The 16,161-nt window shown below is 39.7% G+C and overlaps 1 protein-coding gene across 1 annotated transcript in view; it reads right to left on the reverse strand.

The window, feature by feature from the left end:
* Nucleotides 1-16,161, reverse strand: part of GSDME (gasdermin E) — a gene marked incomplete in the record, with an annotated part of 41,519 nt that overhangs the window by 9,107 nt on the left and 16,251 nt on the right. Inside the window, 2 exon segments of the mRNA XM_034760650.1 lie at nt 2,986-3,106; nt 4,443-4,614. Of these exon segments, the coding sequence (XP_034616541.1) occupies nt 2,986-3,106; nt 4,443-4,614 (293 nt within the window).

Raw genomic sequence — 16,161 nt, forward strand, 5'->3', positions numbered from 1 at the left:
AAGGGCGAGGGGGAAAAGAAATCTCTGCTACAGAAAGAGGGAAAAAAGCAATCTTTCAGAAAGCTGCTGTAACCTGTAAAATAATGTAAAGAGGAAAGCAAGTTCTAGAGGAACAGAAAGATGAACACAAATAAAAGCCTTTCCCAGCAAGGGCAGCAGCCAAGGCATTACTGACTAAGGAGTATAGTCTTGTCTCAATGTGCTTGTGTTACTTCCATTACTGTTAACGAGATTTACATATGCACAACTGAAGGGAGAAGCCATCACAAAAAACCCACACCACACACTAACTGCCCTTTACAGGAGAATGAGGCCAGTGACTGAAATACATACACAGCATCATGTGAAAATAAGTGAGGCAGTCACAACTGTCAAATCCCATAACAGATCTGGATTCAAAAGCAAACAAGGCTATGGAAGTTTGTATTGTTACTATTGTTCATTATTTTTATAGCACATTACATTTCCATGACCCTTTATAGAGGTGGGGGTGAGGGCAGGGAGGACTGGAAAGTCAAAATATCATAATGCCATTATATAAAATCAATGCTGCACCCTCTCCTAGAGCACAGTGATCAGTTCTTGTCACCTTATCTCAAAAATGCTGGTAGAAACAGAAGAGATCCAGAGATGAGCAATGAAAATGATGAGAAGCAGAGAGATTAAGATGATTAAGGGGAGACATGTCAAAGATATATAAAACAATGAATGGTACAAAGCAAATCAGCCAGGTGCTACTATTTATCCTCTCTCGTAACACAAGAACAAGGGAACATAATGAAATCAAAAGGCAAGAAAAAAATTAAATCCTTTAAAAGAGAGTTTTTACATTCAGTGCATAATTAACCTGTGGAACACACAGAGACACACAAAATCACTGTGGTAAAGGGTTCAGCAGGATTCAGAAAAGGATTAGACATTTTTATAGCTAAGACCCTCCATGATCATGTTTTTATTTATATATACACCTCTACCTCGATATAACGCTGTCCTCAGGAGCCAAAAAAAAAAAAAAAAAAAAATCTTACTGCATTATAGGTGAAACCACGTTATATTGAACATGCTTTGATCCACTGGAGTGCGCAGCCCCTCCCCCCGGAGCGCTGCTTAACCGTGTTATATCAGGTCGCATTATATCAAGGTATATATATTTTAATGAGAGAGAGAGAGAGAGAGAGACAGACAGACAGACTCTCATGCCTTAGGGCGTAAGCCAACCACTGACAGAAATGAGAACAAAACAAAACTCATGTGCAGGTTATTCCATAATCATCATCTATTATGGGGATCCTTCCATGTCCCTCCGAAGCAGCTAGCACCAGCCACTATCAGAGGAAGGACATTGGACTAGATGGACCTCTGGTCTTACCCAGTATGGTAACTCTTCTATTCCTAACCAGACATTAATTCCACTCTTACTCTTGCTGAAGAGTACCTTACTCTGCAATCAGTCCCACTGGTTTCCCTGCCCACTGAAAGGAAGGGAAGGGATGGATGATAACTACAACAAATATTAAAAAAAAAAAAAAAAAAAAAAAAACCCAGACACTAGACATATGGTGTTTATGAGGTCCAACATGAGACATATGTTGTTTGTGAAGATGGAAAGATTAGATAATTAAAATGAAAATAGGGTCAGTCAGCAGTGAAGACAGACATCAGTGAACACACACACACACACACACACACAAACCAACCAGCTGACAGAACACAGGATATTCCCAGGGAGAGATTCCCAGCTACAAACTTTTCCTAAATAATATTTTAATACACACTGTTAGCCTGACTTATTAACACCGGATACAGCAAGCAGTGTAGTTAACTGGGAAATGCAGTTCATTTCTGAAAAGTGACTATAAAAATGTACAGCCTTAGGGAATTTTCCTGTTCATCGCATCTTGACGACTTTAGGCCAAATACATTTTGTTTACAAATAATAATAATAATAAATTAATAAATAAAAATTACTACTACTGCCAGTCCTACAAACTCATCAGGAGATTCAAAAGTCGGTCTAGATTCCAGCTGTCATCATCTCCTGTAACAGACCCAAATGAGATGCATTGTAGATTTACATCTCAATTGCACCTTAAGGACATCTACCAGTTCATCTCGGATGCACTTAAACTCTTCTAACTGCCTGCACTGCACACCCAACCTGGGTTCTTTCCTTCTTGCACATTATAATCAGTAACCTCACATGGGTCTGAGAGTCGTAGTGATGATACACAAAGAGGAAGAGCCCAGATGGAATGTCCAGAGCAGGGAGTTACAAAACAACAAACCAAAAAACCCAGCAAACCAAACCAAAATCCCCAACCCCAATGTATTTTTACTTGTAATCTCAGCGAATTTGATCTGGAGTAACCAAGAGACAAAGACTGAACATGGCAAGGACATTTTTACAGTCACTTTTCTGAGCTGATCTATATTCATTTGAATGTAAATCAGTAAAGTTCATGAACTATCAGCCTCACACTTTATTTCGTCATCAATTTTTCTAATCAAATGTTGTACAGACAGACAATATTTGATTGACTGTTGCCCTGCATCTTATGTAGTTATTTAGAATAGTGAAAAGGGAGTGCGAAGAGCGCGTAAAATGCTACTAAATCAAAATACACCTCTACTTCGATCTAACGCTGTCCTCAGGAGCCAAAAAAAAATCTTACCGCGTTATAGGTGAAACCCCGTTATATAGAACTTGCTTTGATCCACCAGCGTGCGCAGCCCCCTCCCCCCCCGGAGCACTGCTTTACCGTGTTATATCCGAATTCGTGTTATATCGGGTCGCGTTATATCAGGGTAGAGATGTCGTAGCAGCATTTTATGCCCATTTTGCACTGGTGTAAATGACTATGCAAGATGCAGGGCAATGAAGAACCAGGTGCTGTAAGCCTGCAGATGAATGAAAGGCTTTACTTGAGGAGGTGGCTCTTTTCCATATCAGAGCTACATGTAAAAGAAAATGGACATCATACTTACCGAACTGACCATCACGCTTTATATACAGTTCAATTACGCCATAGGCAATCGCGGTGGGGGCAGGAATCTCTAACACCACATTGGAATCCTTTCTCACATTCCCATTTTCGCTCACTGAAACCTGAGGGACATATTCATCCACTGTTTATTTGATTCAACTACAGAGCAGCTTGCACACAAAATGAACTTCAGGGTAACACCCAAATTAGATTAGGAAAAGAATTAGCTCAATTCTCCACTGTGCCTGAGTTAGGGTGACCAGATGTCCCGATTTTATAGGGATAGTCCTGATTTTTGGTTTTTTTTTTTTTTCTTATATAGGCTCCTATTACCCCCATCCTGTCCCAATTTTTCACATTTGCTGTCTGGTCACCCTAGCCCGAGTCAAGATCACATGTGATATTAGATGTCTGCGAACATTTATGCCAGCAAAGCTCTCCGTGTCTGAGCTCTGCCCTGTGGCAGGAGACAAGAGCAGCTCCTCAACCCTCAGCCTCCCAGCCCCAGCGTGTGCAGGGGGCAGCTTTCACTTATGCTCCTGGTGTAAAGTCCCATGACACCAGTGGAAAACTGGTCCTCGCTTTGCCATACTGCTGCTGCGCCCTGCCCACCCATCCTGACACTCCTCCTGCTCATCCCCACCCTCTTTACAACCAGGCTGGTGGAGCAGGTTAGCAGAGCTAGCTCTGCCAGCTTTATGCCAGTGGAGGATCCCCCTACAGTGGGGATTTGTTGGTAGTTCAGATGATTTTGCCTCAGTTTGTTAGACAGTCATTTCAGAAGCACTTGTAACGTACCAGAAGAAAAATGGTAAACAATTAGGATCCTAGTACTCCATGGAGCTGGGTGACATGGCAAAACCTGGTTTCCAAATAGTCACTTGAATTTTTAAATGAATTGGCTTCATCTGTGCTCTTGCCCCTTTAATGTGCCATTTCTTTTAACGCTGAATCACAGGTCAAGAGTATTCATGGAAACCAGGTTCTAGATTCACACCAGAAGAGCCTGCACTCTCATCTAACTAGAGAACTCTACTGATCAATGACAACTAAACAATGTATCAAATACTTGTGGTCCACAAGTTGTGGAGAACTATTTGCAACAGATACAGTTTAAAATATTGACAAAAATTGCCAAATAAATATATATGAGGAAACTGATCTGTTCTCAGAAAATTCATATGGAGGAAAAAGGGCTAAATTAATTGGATAACGTTCACTGCCAATTATGTGCTTAGCTCTAGCAGTTAGAGAAGGAACAGATCTATTAGATCAATTATTAAATCAAGGGCAGGATATGATCAGTTATAATATGGTTTGTCCAAAATCAGGAGGAAAAAAAAGTGGAATTTTTTTCAATTATTGTTTAATACCATAACTGAGGTTTTGAAGACATCTAATGATGCTGAAGAAATATTTGTGTGTGCTGCATGGTTGGTGGGTTGTTTTGTTTTTTACCTTTACAATTTTTGTATGGAGTCCCACCATGCCACCATATTTTGCTTCTGTCTGAATATGTTCAGATACCAAACACTTTTGAGTTGTTACTATCTTTTCTGTCAAGATACACAGTACCTCATGTTTTCTTCCTAGCACTTGTTGCAGTAAATTATTGTTTAGATTTATTGTTCTGAAATTAAAAAAAAAAAAAAAAAAAGAGTATTAATAGCATAAACACTGCAGCTGATAAAACAACAGTCTTAATTGTATGCCCGGCAATCTTTGTAAGAAGCTTTTATTATAAAGTATACGTGGTTTCAGTATGAGTATCCTCCTCAAATTATGATGTTCTCTTTTGTTATCTGGTAGCAGCATGACTGTAATTATCAGTTTGGAACAATTTAAATCCCACAATATTTAGTGAATTCTTGGTTCATCTTCATCATTTCCAGCAAAAACGTCAGTCAAGGCAATTGTTTAAATAAAAGCCAAATAACTTCAGACAAATATAAGACTCCTTTGTGATTTGAAAACAAATCAACTGATCTTGCAAACATAAGGGGATATCCTCAGCTGGTGGGTCAGTTGTCACTGACTTCAACGGAGCTATGACAAGTTACACCAGCTGAGAATCTGCCCCACTAGCTTCAGAGTCTATTGCTGACTAACAAGCATAGCCCCATTAAAGTAATTGAGTCACAGAATAGCCAATTCCCAAACAAGGACTGCAGTAAGTACCAAAAAAAGATATTTGTGGTCCATCCAGTGGCATGCCTAAGGGTGTAAGATTGAAATTATTGGCTAGTAGACAAGGTTGTCTAATTATACGCAAAAAAAAAAAGAAACCATTAAAAGAAAATTATTAAGGGGTTGCGAAGTCAAGCACTCAAATGCTAAAAAATACCAGAATTAATTTGCCTCCCCAACCTCCCAATCCTACCTCCAACAATCTCCTTGTCCCAATCTACTCCTTTTCCTCCCTCACCCCACCCCGCTTGGTTTTTTGTCCCCTCTGCATTTGAATCAGACAGCTTCCTCCTCCACACTGTCTGGGTGCCAGCAGGGGTGAGATATCACTGAGAGCACAGGAGAGACTGGCTCCACCCTGGCATGGAGCAGCCGTTACAGGGGCAGTCCAACTTTGGACCATGGCTGGACCACGCTATGTCACTCTGTGTTGATGGTACATGCACGGTCTGGTCAACACTAGTAGCTGCAAGAGGTTCAAGCATGTTCAATGAGAAAAGAATCTTCCAAGATTTTAGCTGTAATGCTCTAGCAAGTCTCGACTGAGCATGTCTGAACTGCAATTTTTCAAAAGCTTATAACTTGGGTAGTTTTATCAGGGATAGCAAAAGGCACATCCTTGTCACAAAGATCCCCCTCCTGCAAATTTCAAGTCCCTGCTCCAAAGCACGGGGGCAGATACAGCTTTTCTAAGAAAAAGACACCAGAATTTTTTAAAATGGGCAAAACAAGATGATCTTTTTCCCTAGCCTTGTTCTCAGAAACAACGCAACTGTTTTGGCTAAAAATGTTCAAAAACTTCTGCTTGAGACAGATCTCCAACATGGAAAATTTCAGACCAATCAGTTAAAGTTTGGCAAAGTTATAAACAACTGAAAACCAGTCTTATAATGGGATGTTATCAGGCAACCTTAATAAGAAGTCATGCTCCCAACCCCACCTATAATAACTAATTACCTCCGTTTTCTAATCTTGCTATTAATAAGTCAGTTTTAGTGTCTAGTCAGACTCATGGCTGGTAAACTGGGATCACAACTAACCAAGTACTTTACATGGTGGAAGTAAAATCTATGAAATGTTATTTAAGGACAGAAGAGACTATTAAAATCATCCAGTCTGACCTCCTGCATAACACAAGTCACAGAACCTCACCCAATCATTTCTGTATTGAGTCCATAACTTTATTTCAGTGATCACATACATCTTTTAGAAAGGAAATCCAGTCTTGACTTAAAAAGGACTTCAAGAAATGGAGAATCCTTCCGGTCCCTAGAAAGTTGTTTCAATGGTTAATTACCCCTCACGATTAAAAATGCATGCTTTATTTCTAGCATGAATTTGTTGAGCTTAAAGCTCTTGCATGGATTAAAAGGATACCCCGATTTTATTCTGTATCAGTTCCAATGCACCTGTGAAGGTCAAGGATATATTTTAAAAAATCAATTACCAGAACTGTCACATTCAGAAGATGGGGTGGGGGGGACATTAAGAGGGAGGAGCGATTCTGCCCCCTTTACTCATGTTGAGTAGCACCTTAATATGTCCCCAATTTAGCAAATCACCCCAACTCAGCAAAGCACTTAATCATGTCCTTAAGTCCCACTGAAGTAAGATGCTATTCAACGTGAGAAAGGGTACCAGAATCATGCCCTAAAAATATCAAGAGACCACAAGATTTTTCTAAGAAATGATTACATACTTCATTACCACATCTTCTGGGGTCTATGATAAAGGATTCAGTCCTGTCAGTGAAGTTAAAGGAACTTTTAACTGTATTCCATCAACTAAAATGTGTAAATTATATCAAACTTTTTCAAAATACTCATCTGAGGTTCCTAAAAGAGGTGTCCTACCTTCTATTAACAGACACCTCTAGCAAGATAGCTAGAAGATTAAAAGATTGCTATCCTTGACAGGAGTTATTTAATCCTCTCTTCTCCATTCTACTGTAAATGGGATATTCAGAGGGGTTAAACTATAATGCCCAGAAAATACAATACAAAGACATGTTCTGCCTCAGATTCATTTAAATCAATCTAGCTTCCCCCCCACCACTCCCTTCAATTAAAAAAGTTTAGACATCCCAGTTTCTGGAGCTTCAGAAGTTACGCAGACAGCACAACATCAGATGGAAGTCAGCTTGGTTCTTTTATTTTCTTTAAAAAACAAAAAAAAGAACCTCTCCCCCCAAAAAACTCCCCACACCTTCAGACAATTTTTGATCTGCGTGGAATTTAGAAATCTCTAACTGTTTCTGTGAAAGCTCAATCATTCAGAAACAACTGTCTAGAAACCTTAAACATTGTGCAGATGAGGAAAAAAATATATTATAAAACAATGTACCCATACATTCCTGAGATTTTTTGGGGCATTTATTTATTTATTTTACAAAGCTTAGTTTTATATCTGAAAGGTCAGGCTCTGAAATCCAAGTAGAAATCCAAGAATTTTCACATGGCAACAAACACCGCTGTTCTTGGAAACTCCCACTGACATGCAAAACCAGGGCTACTGAGCAGCATAGTAACTATCAGAGATTACACTTTCCATATTATTACTACTATAATTAAGCTTTATGCAGTGTTCAGAAGCGTAGTAGGCATCTTGAAGATATACAGCAAAATGGGTCCATGCTTCAAAGAACTTGCAAGAGGCAACACAAGGACCAACAGGGATGCAACACAAGAACATTTCCCCCATGCTCTCTTGTTTTCATTCCATCTATTTTGTGCCTATTTTAGGTGGTTACAAACTTACAGGACATCCTCCATTCTATCCAGTTATCGGAAAAGAAAAGAGAATGTAGAAAAATACAACCAGATTAATTTGGTACCAGAAATAGTTCTAACTCAAGAAGTACTTCAAAACCTGATTAAATTTTGTTAAAAATAATGGCCCTGCAGAGTTCAGTTTCATCTACTGCAATGGAGTTAATCTAGCTCAAATCCTCTTATACCCTTTGACTCTGAAGTACAGCTAACCAACTAAGAGTCCTGTGTCAAAACTGAAGCCTCCTATTCTCAGGTCCCAATTCCATTGACTCCAACAGGACATGCACTAAATGCTTTCCTGAATATGGTCCCCGTACACTAGCGGCCTCCCTCCTGTCCTCACTGATTTTAATGTGATCAGGATTGGGAGTGTAAAAACATATCTATAATGGCAATGATTAATTTTGAAACAAGTCTTTTAAGGACAACACAGTTAAATGACTTCCCACAGAGACACACCACTCCGTTTATTTTCAGACAGCTATAATATAAACGTCTTAGCCCCCAGTCCTGCAAGGTGATCTGCGTGGGCAGATTGCTGAAGTCCTGGGGTGCTGTCAACTGCTCACATGGATCACAATGCAGGACTGGAGCCCTAGAGAACACTGTGCTATTTTGTATGGAAGAAAAAAAACAACTAAATCAAACATTTAATAAACCTCATCAGATGAAGTAAATGAAAAGCCATCTTACCTTAATTATCTTCAAGGACACAACCTAAAAAGGCAAAGGTGGGGGACAGTGTCCACCATGCATCAGAGAATTCCAATGACTAAGGACAAGTCTACACTACAATCAAGTCAACCTTGGTTAGGTCCACTTATAGGCACTGCAGTGGCTGATGTCCACACTACCCTCCTTCTGTTGGTGGTGCAAGTCCACACCAGGAGTGCTTCCATCGACTGAAGAGGGGAAGTGTGTATGGGGGGGTGAGAGCCAGGGCGCTCAGCTCCACACAGCTCCCTGCTGGGAGCTTCTTGCCTTCAGCGGAGAAATCTGTACCTGGAGTCCCAGGACCCTGGGGGGCAGCAGGGCTCCCGGTGGGAAGCTGGAGTGGCAGCCCAAGCCTGTCTTGTAGTTGAGACCTGACAGCAGCCAGGCTGGGGAGCTCCCCAGCCCTGAAATTGACAAGACAGCCAACAGCTGATGTAAGAAACAGTGTTCATGTCACCCTAACTACACTGACATAAGCCCTACGCCTCTCCTGGAGGTGGAGTTATGATATTGGTGTAGTAGGGTACTTACATCGGCGGGAGCAAGGCTGTAGTGTAGACACTGACATAGGTCGACATAAGCTGCCTTGTGTCAACCTAACTCCGTAGTATAGGCCAAGCCTAAGACACCTCATTCGCCCAGTTTTACCTTAGCCTTGTACTATGAGCACAGTTAACATGAGATGCGGGAAGGGCTAGATTAAATGACTGAGGATGCATACAAATGGAGTTGCAGTTTTTATTTCACAAATCGTATTTTAATGCTCTTATTTATTGTATGCAACATATCACTCTTCTAATCACTTTCACATTCTATTTTACACGCATTATCATTGATCTGGGTTAACTTCCTATCACTCCACTGCATTCCTTTTCAAACTCTTTAAAGGTAAGCTGAAATGCCTTACAAAAGAAACATTATAAAACACATTTGAAATGCTGGATACCTCAAATCAGAGATACAGAATTTGAAGTAAATGTATGTGTGTTGTAAGTTAAAAGATGAAGTGAAAGTTTTTATAAAACTCAGTGATGTTCTATGGCAATGAGTTCCATGGTTTAATTATACATTGTGTAATAAAAACTTGCTTTTATCAATTTTAAACTTAAACTTACTTGGACTGATCCTGCCCCCAATGAAGTCAACAGCAAAACTCCCATTGACTTGAAAGACAGTGGGCATGATCCTGCTCCCATTGTCTTTCAATTTTATTGGATGTTCTCCCTCTTCTTGTATTATAAGAAAGTGCTCCTATTTACCCTGAGTACTCTCTCTCTGCTGCAGAACAGAGGCAGCAAAGAGAAAAATGGAGAAGCCAATAAAAGGAAGGAGCATGACAGGCAGATACAAATCTAGAGAAACAATCCTAGAGCCACCAGCTGAGTGGCCTCCTAGAGGTCCCCTGCAGCCAGAGTTTCCTCAGGAGGGCTAGGACCACTCTTCCATCCAATCCTACCTAGATTTTCCAGGGGAACAAGATGAAAGGCCCAATCCTGCAAACTCTTTATGCTAAGTACTCAGCTAGTTGCTGGGCGTTCCAAACAGAGAGGGTTTGCAACGTTGGGCCCTCAGGCACACTCACTGATGGGCAACCTCCTATCTTCTAGCACCACATATTTCTGCTCACCATTTTAAATCACCCACACTGCTGAAGAACCGTTTCCACATGTGAACAGATTCCTAGCTGTACCAATCACAAATGGATGCTATCCCGCCCCCCACCCCCCCAATAAATGTATCTACTTCTTCACTTTATAAAAACGCATTTCTCTGACCTACTCAACAGAAATGTGCTAGTCTGTTCAATCTTCTCCACCTCACTTATAAAGCACAATAGCCTATTTCTTCTATTCAAACACTGCCTCCTACTTTACAATGTCAACTCTTGCACAGCTTTATTCCTTCTCAGAACAAAAGTCTGTATAGCCTGGTGTCAGACAGCAGAGAACACCAGTCTAATCCACTGTCACATTCCACCAAACACAGTTCCATATTAGTTCCTTTATTAAGCCATTTAAAATCAGTTTTCCGAGTGATTTCTTACCATCACACCATAAACACAATACTTACTATAATCTCCTTAAATACAGTATTTCACAGTTCCCCTAAAGAGACACCAGGCAATTACTCTATACCACATCTTCCCTGAGAGTACTAAAGACTTATGACTGAGTTCAAAAGGGGGACAGCGCTCCTGAATTTTCTATACAACTTCCCGTACTCCATTTTTTCACACACACACACACACACACACACACACACACACCCCCTACCTGATAGTATGCAATTCTGAGTGGTGACATTTTAGGAGTTCACTTAAGCCATGGAATACTACTGATTGAAATCTACACTGAACAGATAACAGGCCCAGGTAGTTTACCAGCCTCTAGGTATTTCAACAGTGCTCAAAAACGTGTTAGGTGCTTTAAAGAACAAATACAAACCACATAGTCCCTGCCTTGATGAGATTACAATTTAACTTCATGCATTACTTGACAAGTGGGGCGGAGGAAGGACAAGATTAACAGCAATAAAACCCCCACCATTACTCAGTTTAGGATTATGTATATAGGTTATCTGCTAATTAACTCACTGTATAAGCAATAAAGTGAATTTTAAGGTAGAATATACCAGAACATATTTCAATTTGGGCCTGGTTCTTTTTAAATATCTTCATAAATGATTTAGATAATGACATGGACAGAACATATATAAAGTTTGCAGACGATACCACACTAGGAGGGGTTGCGAGTGCTTTGGAGGATAGGGTTAAAATTCAAAATGATCTAAACAAACTGGAGAAATGGGCCGAAGTAAATAGGAAGGAACAATCTATTGCATATGTACAAAATGGGAAATGATTGCATAAAGAGGAGTACTACAGAAAGGGATCTGGGGGGCTATAATGGGTCACAAGCTAAATGAGTCAACAGCATAACACTGTTGCCAAAAAAAAAAAAAAAAAAAAAAAAAAGACAGACATCATTCTGGGATGTATTAGCAGGAGTGCTGGAAGCAAGTAATTCTTCCACTCTACTCCACACTGATTAGGCCTCAGCTGGAGTACTGTGTCCAGTTCTGGGCACCACATTTCAGGAAGGATGTGGACAAATTGGAGAAAGTCCAGAGAAGAGCAACAAAAATGATTGAAGGTCTAGAAAACGACCTATGAAGAAAAAAATTAGGTTTGTTTAGCCTGGAGAAGAGAAGACAGAGGGGACATCATAACAGTTTTCAAGTACATAAAAGGTTGTTACAAAGAGGAGGGTGAAAAATTGTTCTTGTTAACCTCTGAGGATAGGACAAGCAGCAATGGGCTTGAATTGCAGCAAGGGGGGTTTAGGTTGGACATTAGGAGAAACTTCCTGTCAGGGCGATTAATCACTTTGGAACAAATTGCCTAGGGAGGTTGTGGAATCTCCCTTATTGTCTAATCTGTTCTTAAAAACCTCCAAACACCTATCAGGGACGGTCTAGCACTATTACTTAGTCCTGCCTTGAGTGCAGGGGATTGGACTAGATGACCTATTGAGGTCCCTTCCAGTCCTACACGTCTATGATGGTATAAAACAAAACAACAATTATGATTGATCTTATTTTCTAACAAATTGATTAGTAGTAGAACCTCATTTATTCACCCTAAGCAGCTGCAAGACAGTGAATTACTGCATTTTGTGAATTAGCGACTTAGTTCAGCAAACACAGCAAAAAAGAGCAAGGATAACGTATCACAAAATGTGCTTTGTTCATATATTTGACAAGAGCATTTTAATTTTTTTGATACTTCATATTATGTTAACAGATGTTGTGTGGCATATTTTGTAAAAGTAATGATATTTTACTTACGCGGGACCTTACACCACACCATTCAGCTGTTAAAGTCTTGCTAAAAAGGGGATACACCATAGGTTTTTGTTATTTAATTATGAGCTTCACTCCGGTTCTCCTTTAGAAGGTACATATCATAGAATCATAGAATATTAGAGTTGGAAGGGACCTCAAGAGGTCATCTAGTCCAACCCCCTGCTCAAAGCAGGACCAATTCCCAGCTAAATCATCCCAGCCAGGGCTTTGTCAAGCCGGGCCTTAAAAACCTCCAAGGAAGGAGACTCCACCACCTCTCTAGGTAACGCATTCCAGTGTTTCACCACCCTCCTAGTGAAATAGTTTTTCCTGATATCCAACCTGGACCTCCCCCACTGCAACTTGAGACCATTGCTCCTTGTTCTGTCGTCTGCCACCACTGAGAACAGCCGAGCTCCATCCTCTTTGGAACACCCCTTCAGGTAGTATATAAGGGAAGGGAAGCTGATTTTACACCACACAGCACAGTATCACATTCTGTACGTTGAGGACAAATTATTTTTTAAACTTTATTTAAACTTTTGAATTATATCACAATTCAAGTAATGCAAAACAAATACTGCATTTTTGCAAAGTAACATAATTAGAATATACATTAAAAATGAACAAAATAATTACAGATCCAGCAAACCTGGATAACAGTCATTTCATTAGGTGAAATCAAGTAAACATCCCCTTGATAATATACAGTATTGCTTAAAATCAAATCCTCAGTTTGAAGGTCACCAGTGTTTCTTAATGCGATCACATAATGTTCTATGAGCAAAATAATAGGTAGATGCTGAAGAAAAATGTGTGTCACATCATGAAATAACTAACATACAAATACAGGAAATTTAAATTTTAAAAGAACTGCCACAGCCGCAGTATGGTAAATTCTAAGGACCATACTGCTTATGACCTTCTGAGGTCCCCTCCAACCCTGATATTCTATGACCAGGGTCACAGGAAAAACTGCAAATTAATCTTGTTCTGTAATCTCCCAACTCCTAGTGAAACTAGGGCTGGCTGGAATATTGGCAATATATTTTGTATCATAAGCGTTAATAAGTTATGAAGTGTCTTTTCTAGAGAAAATGAGCCAGATGCTTGGGTGCAATGCAGGCATATTGCACTGGCATACTTCCAGTGCAAAATCTGCATAAACAATCCAGGGAGACTCATATACAGAGCATATTATCTTCAGAAAATTAAGGGCCTCAATAACTGGTTTCTGAGTCTAACAAACCAAGGATTCTGCAGTCCCATGTGCGTTCCCACACTTCAGAAGCCAAATATATATTTTTACTAGATTAGGGCTTGTATTAATTTAATACACTACATTTACAAACAGGAGGTCTATCATTGGGATCTTAATTTTCATTTTAGATATTCACAGATTGGTGTATACTTTATGACCATCCCAAGTGGAATACAGATAATGTTTGTAAATGCGGTTTAATTACTGTGAAGATTGTGAGCCCACAGACATTGGATTAACTTCAGAACATTTCCATTTGCTACGGGAGAGTTGCCTGTTCTAATGGAGCAGCTAACTAGCTTTTTCAAAACTCATCTTTTCCAGCGGATACTAGGCATGATCTAGTGTGTCACTGTCATGCTATCTACTCTAAATCTTGAGATTTTTCTTTATACTATATATAAATTCATTTTTGAATCATGGCACACACATTTGCCATGATATTTATGTTTTTAATCAGGAAATTTACTAGGAAAGTAATAAGGTGCCTTTCAACAGAGCAAGTTTGATGGCTGTTTGTAAAGACTCATGACAAGTAGAACAGCAGGCAATTGTTACTGTGAGAAATTGATTACTTTTAGAGCATCTGTTTAAAGGAAATGTACAGAGCTTTAGACAACTATTATGCAGCTAGCGAAAAAACTAATTCTTCCATCTCATTTCTACACCTGCCACCTCTCATCATCATCAGAGCATTAGCAACGGTTGTTAAAGTATCTTACACTGAATCCGATAGATTAAGGGCTTGATCCTACCACATGCTGAGTACCTTCAACTCCCATATGATTCATGCCCCAATCCTGCAAGGTAAAGGGCACAAGATTCCCACTGAAGTAAGTTGGGTTCCACGAAGGGGTCTGTCCATGGACAACTCATTGTAATATGAGGCCCTTATATGGGATTTAGGGGCACACAGAGATTGGCAGGAGGTGCTCTGTACATTATGGAACTGAGCCCCTGACTTCGGAAGTCTATTTTTCCTCAGGTTATAAGTGAGTTTGTATTAGTGATAGGAAAGTGCTGTGAAATGTTTTCTTTGATTATTCATTTAAATTTTTAAATGAGTTTTTGTTGACATGTTTCCCCCCTTTTGTATTTCATGCCTATTAAATTTGTGCAATCAAGTTTTACTAGCTTGAACACTCAGAGAACGGATTTTAAAGCTTGCTTACTAGAATACTGGGTATTTGAAGTTTGGTTTCCATGAGCATTTGCACTAGACATCTGGTGAAGAAAATCCTCAAAATGTTCTAGTTTGTAAACAATCAATATACATTAAAAGAAAAGTATTCTTACTGGATCCATCAAGACTTACAATCCAAGAAACTGCCTGATTCTATTCCATATCTTTGGCATTCCCTTTTCCTCTCCCATGGTTCATTACTCCCACCAATTACAACCTGTCTAAACTCAGGCTCCATGTGACGTTGTGCAGTCTATATGGTTTTATAAAAACTTGATAATAAGTCAATATAATGTAACTGGGATAGTTTTAGAGAAAATACGGTAATAAGTGAATGTAAGTAACTGGGATATGCCTCATGCAAAAGGTCTCTTGTAAGGTATCATTACAAAGCTTATAATCTACTGAGTGTGATCATCTGATTTGTATAAATGTACCACTCTTGTATCTAAAACTAGAAATATAAAATGTAACTCTGAGGGCCTATTGTAATTGTGTAAAGTATGGACCATTAATGATGGTTTGGAATCTTGATGACTCCCATTGTCTGCAGATGGCTGTATTTACCTGTGAGTCTTCCTGTATATGTGTGTGCTGGCAAGTGAGTAATGAAGTCTTGCAGTGACATGTGATCATGTCACCTGAACTGGAATCCATCTTTAACCTGGTGCTTTTCCAGTGAGGGGGGGTGGAAACCCAGAGAGACAAAGAGTTCCCGCCTTATGCAAAAGATATATAAAGGGGGGAAGAGAAGAGAGAGGGAGAGGAGCCATCATGAAGAATCCCCTAGCTATCACCTGAGCTGCAACAAGAGCTGCACCAGGGGAAAGAATTGTGCCCAGGCCTGGAAGGTGTCCAGTCTGAGAAAAACTTACTGAAGCATCTCTGAGGGTGAGATTATCTGTATTCAGTTTGATTAGGCATAGATTTGCGCATTTTATTTTATTTTGCTTGTGACTTACTTTGTTCTGTCTGTTACTACTTTGAACCACTTAAATCCTACTGTCTGTATTTAATAAAATCACTTTTTATTTAGTAATTTACTCAGAGTATGTATTAATACCTGGGGGAGCAAACAACTGTGCATATCTCTCTATCAGTGTTATAGAGGGCGAACAATTTATGAGTTTGCCCTGCATAAGTTTTATGCAGGGTAAAACGGATTTATTTGGGTTTAGACCCCATTGGGAGTTGGGCATCTGAGTGCTAAAGACAAGC

Source organism: Trachemys scripta, chromosome 2 (genome assembly GCF_013100865.1).
Source record: "Trachemys scripta elegans isolate TJP31775 chromosome 2, CAS_Tse_1.0, whole genome shotgun sequence".
In the NCBI taxonomy this organism is placed as follows: Eukaryota; Metazoa; Chordata; order Testudines; family Emydidae; genus Trachemys; species Trachemys scripta.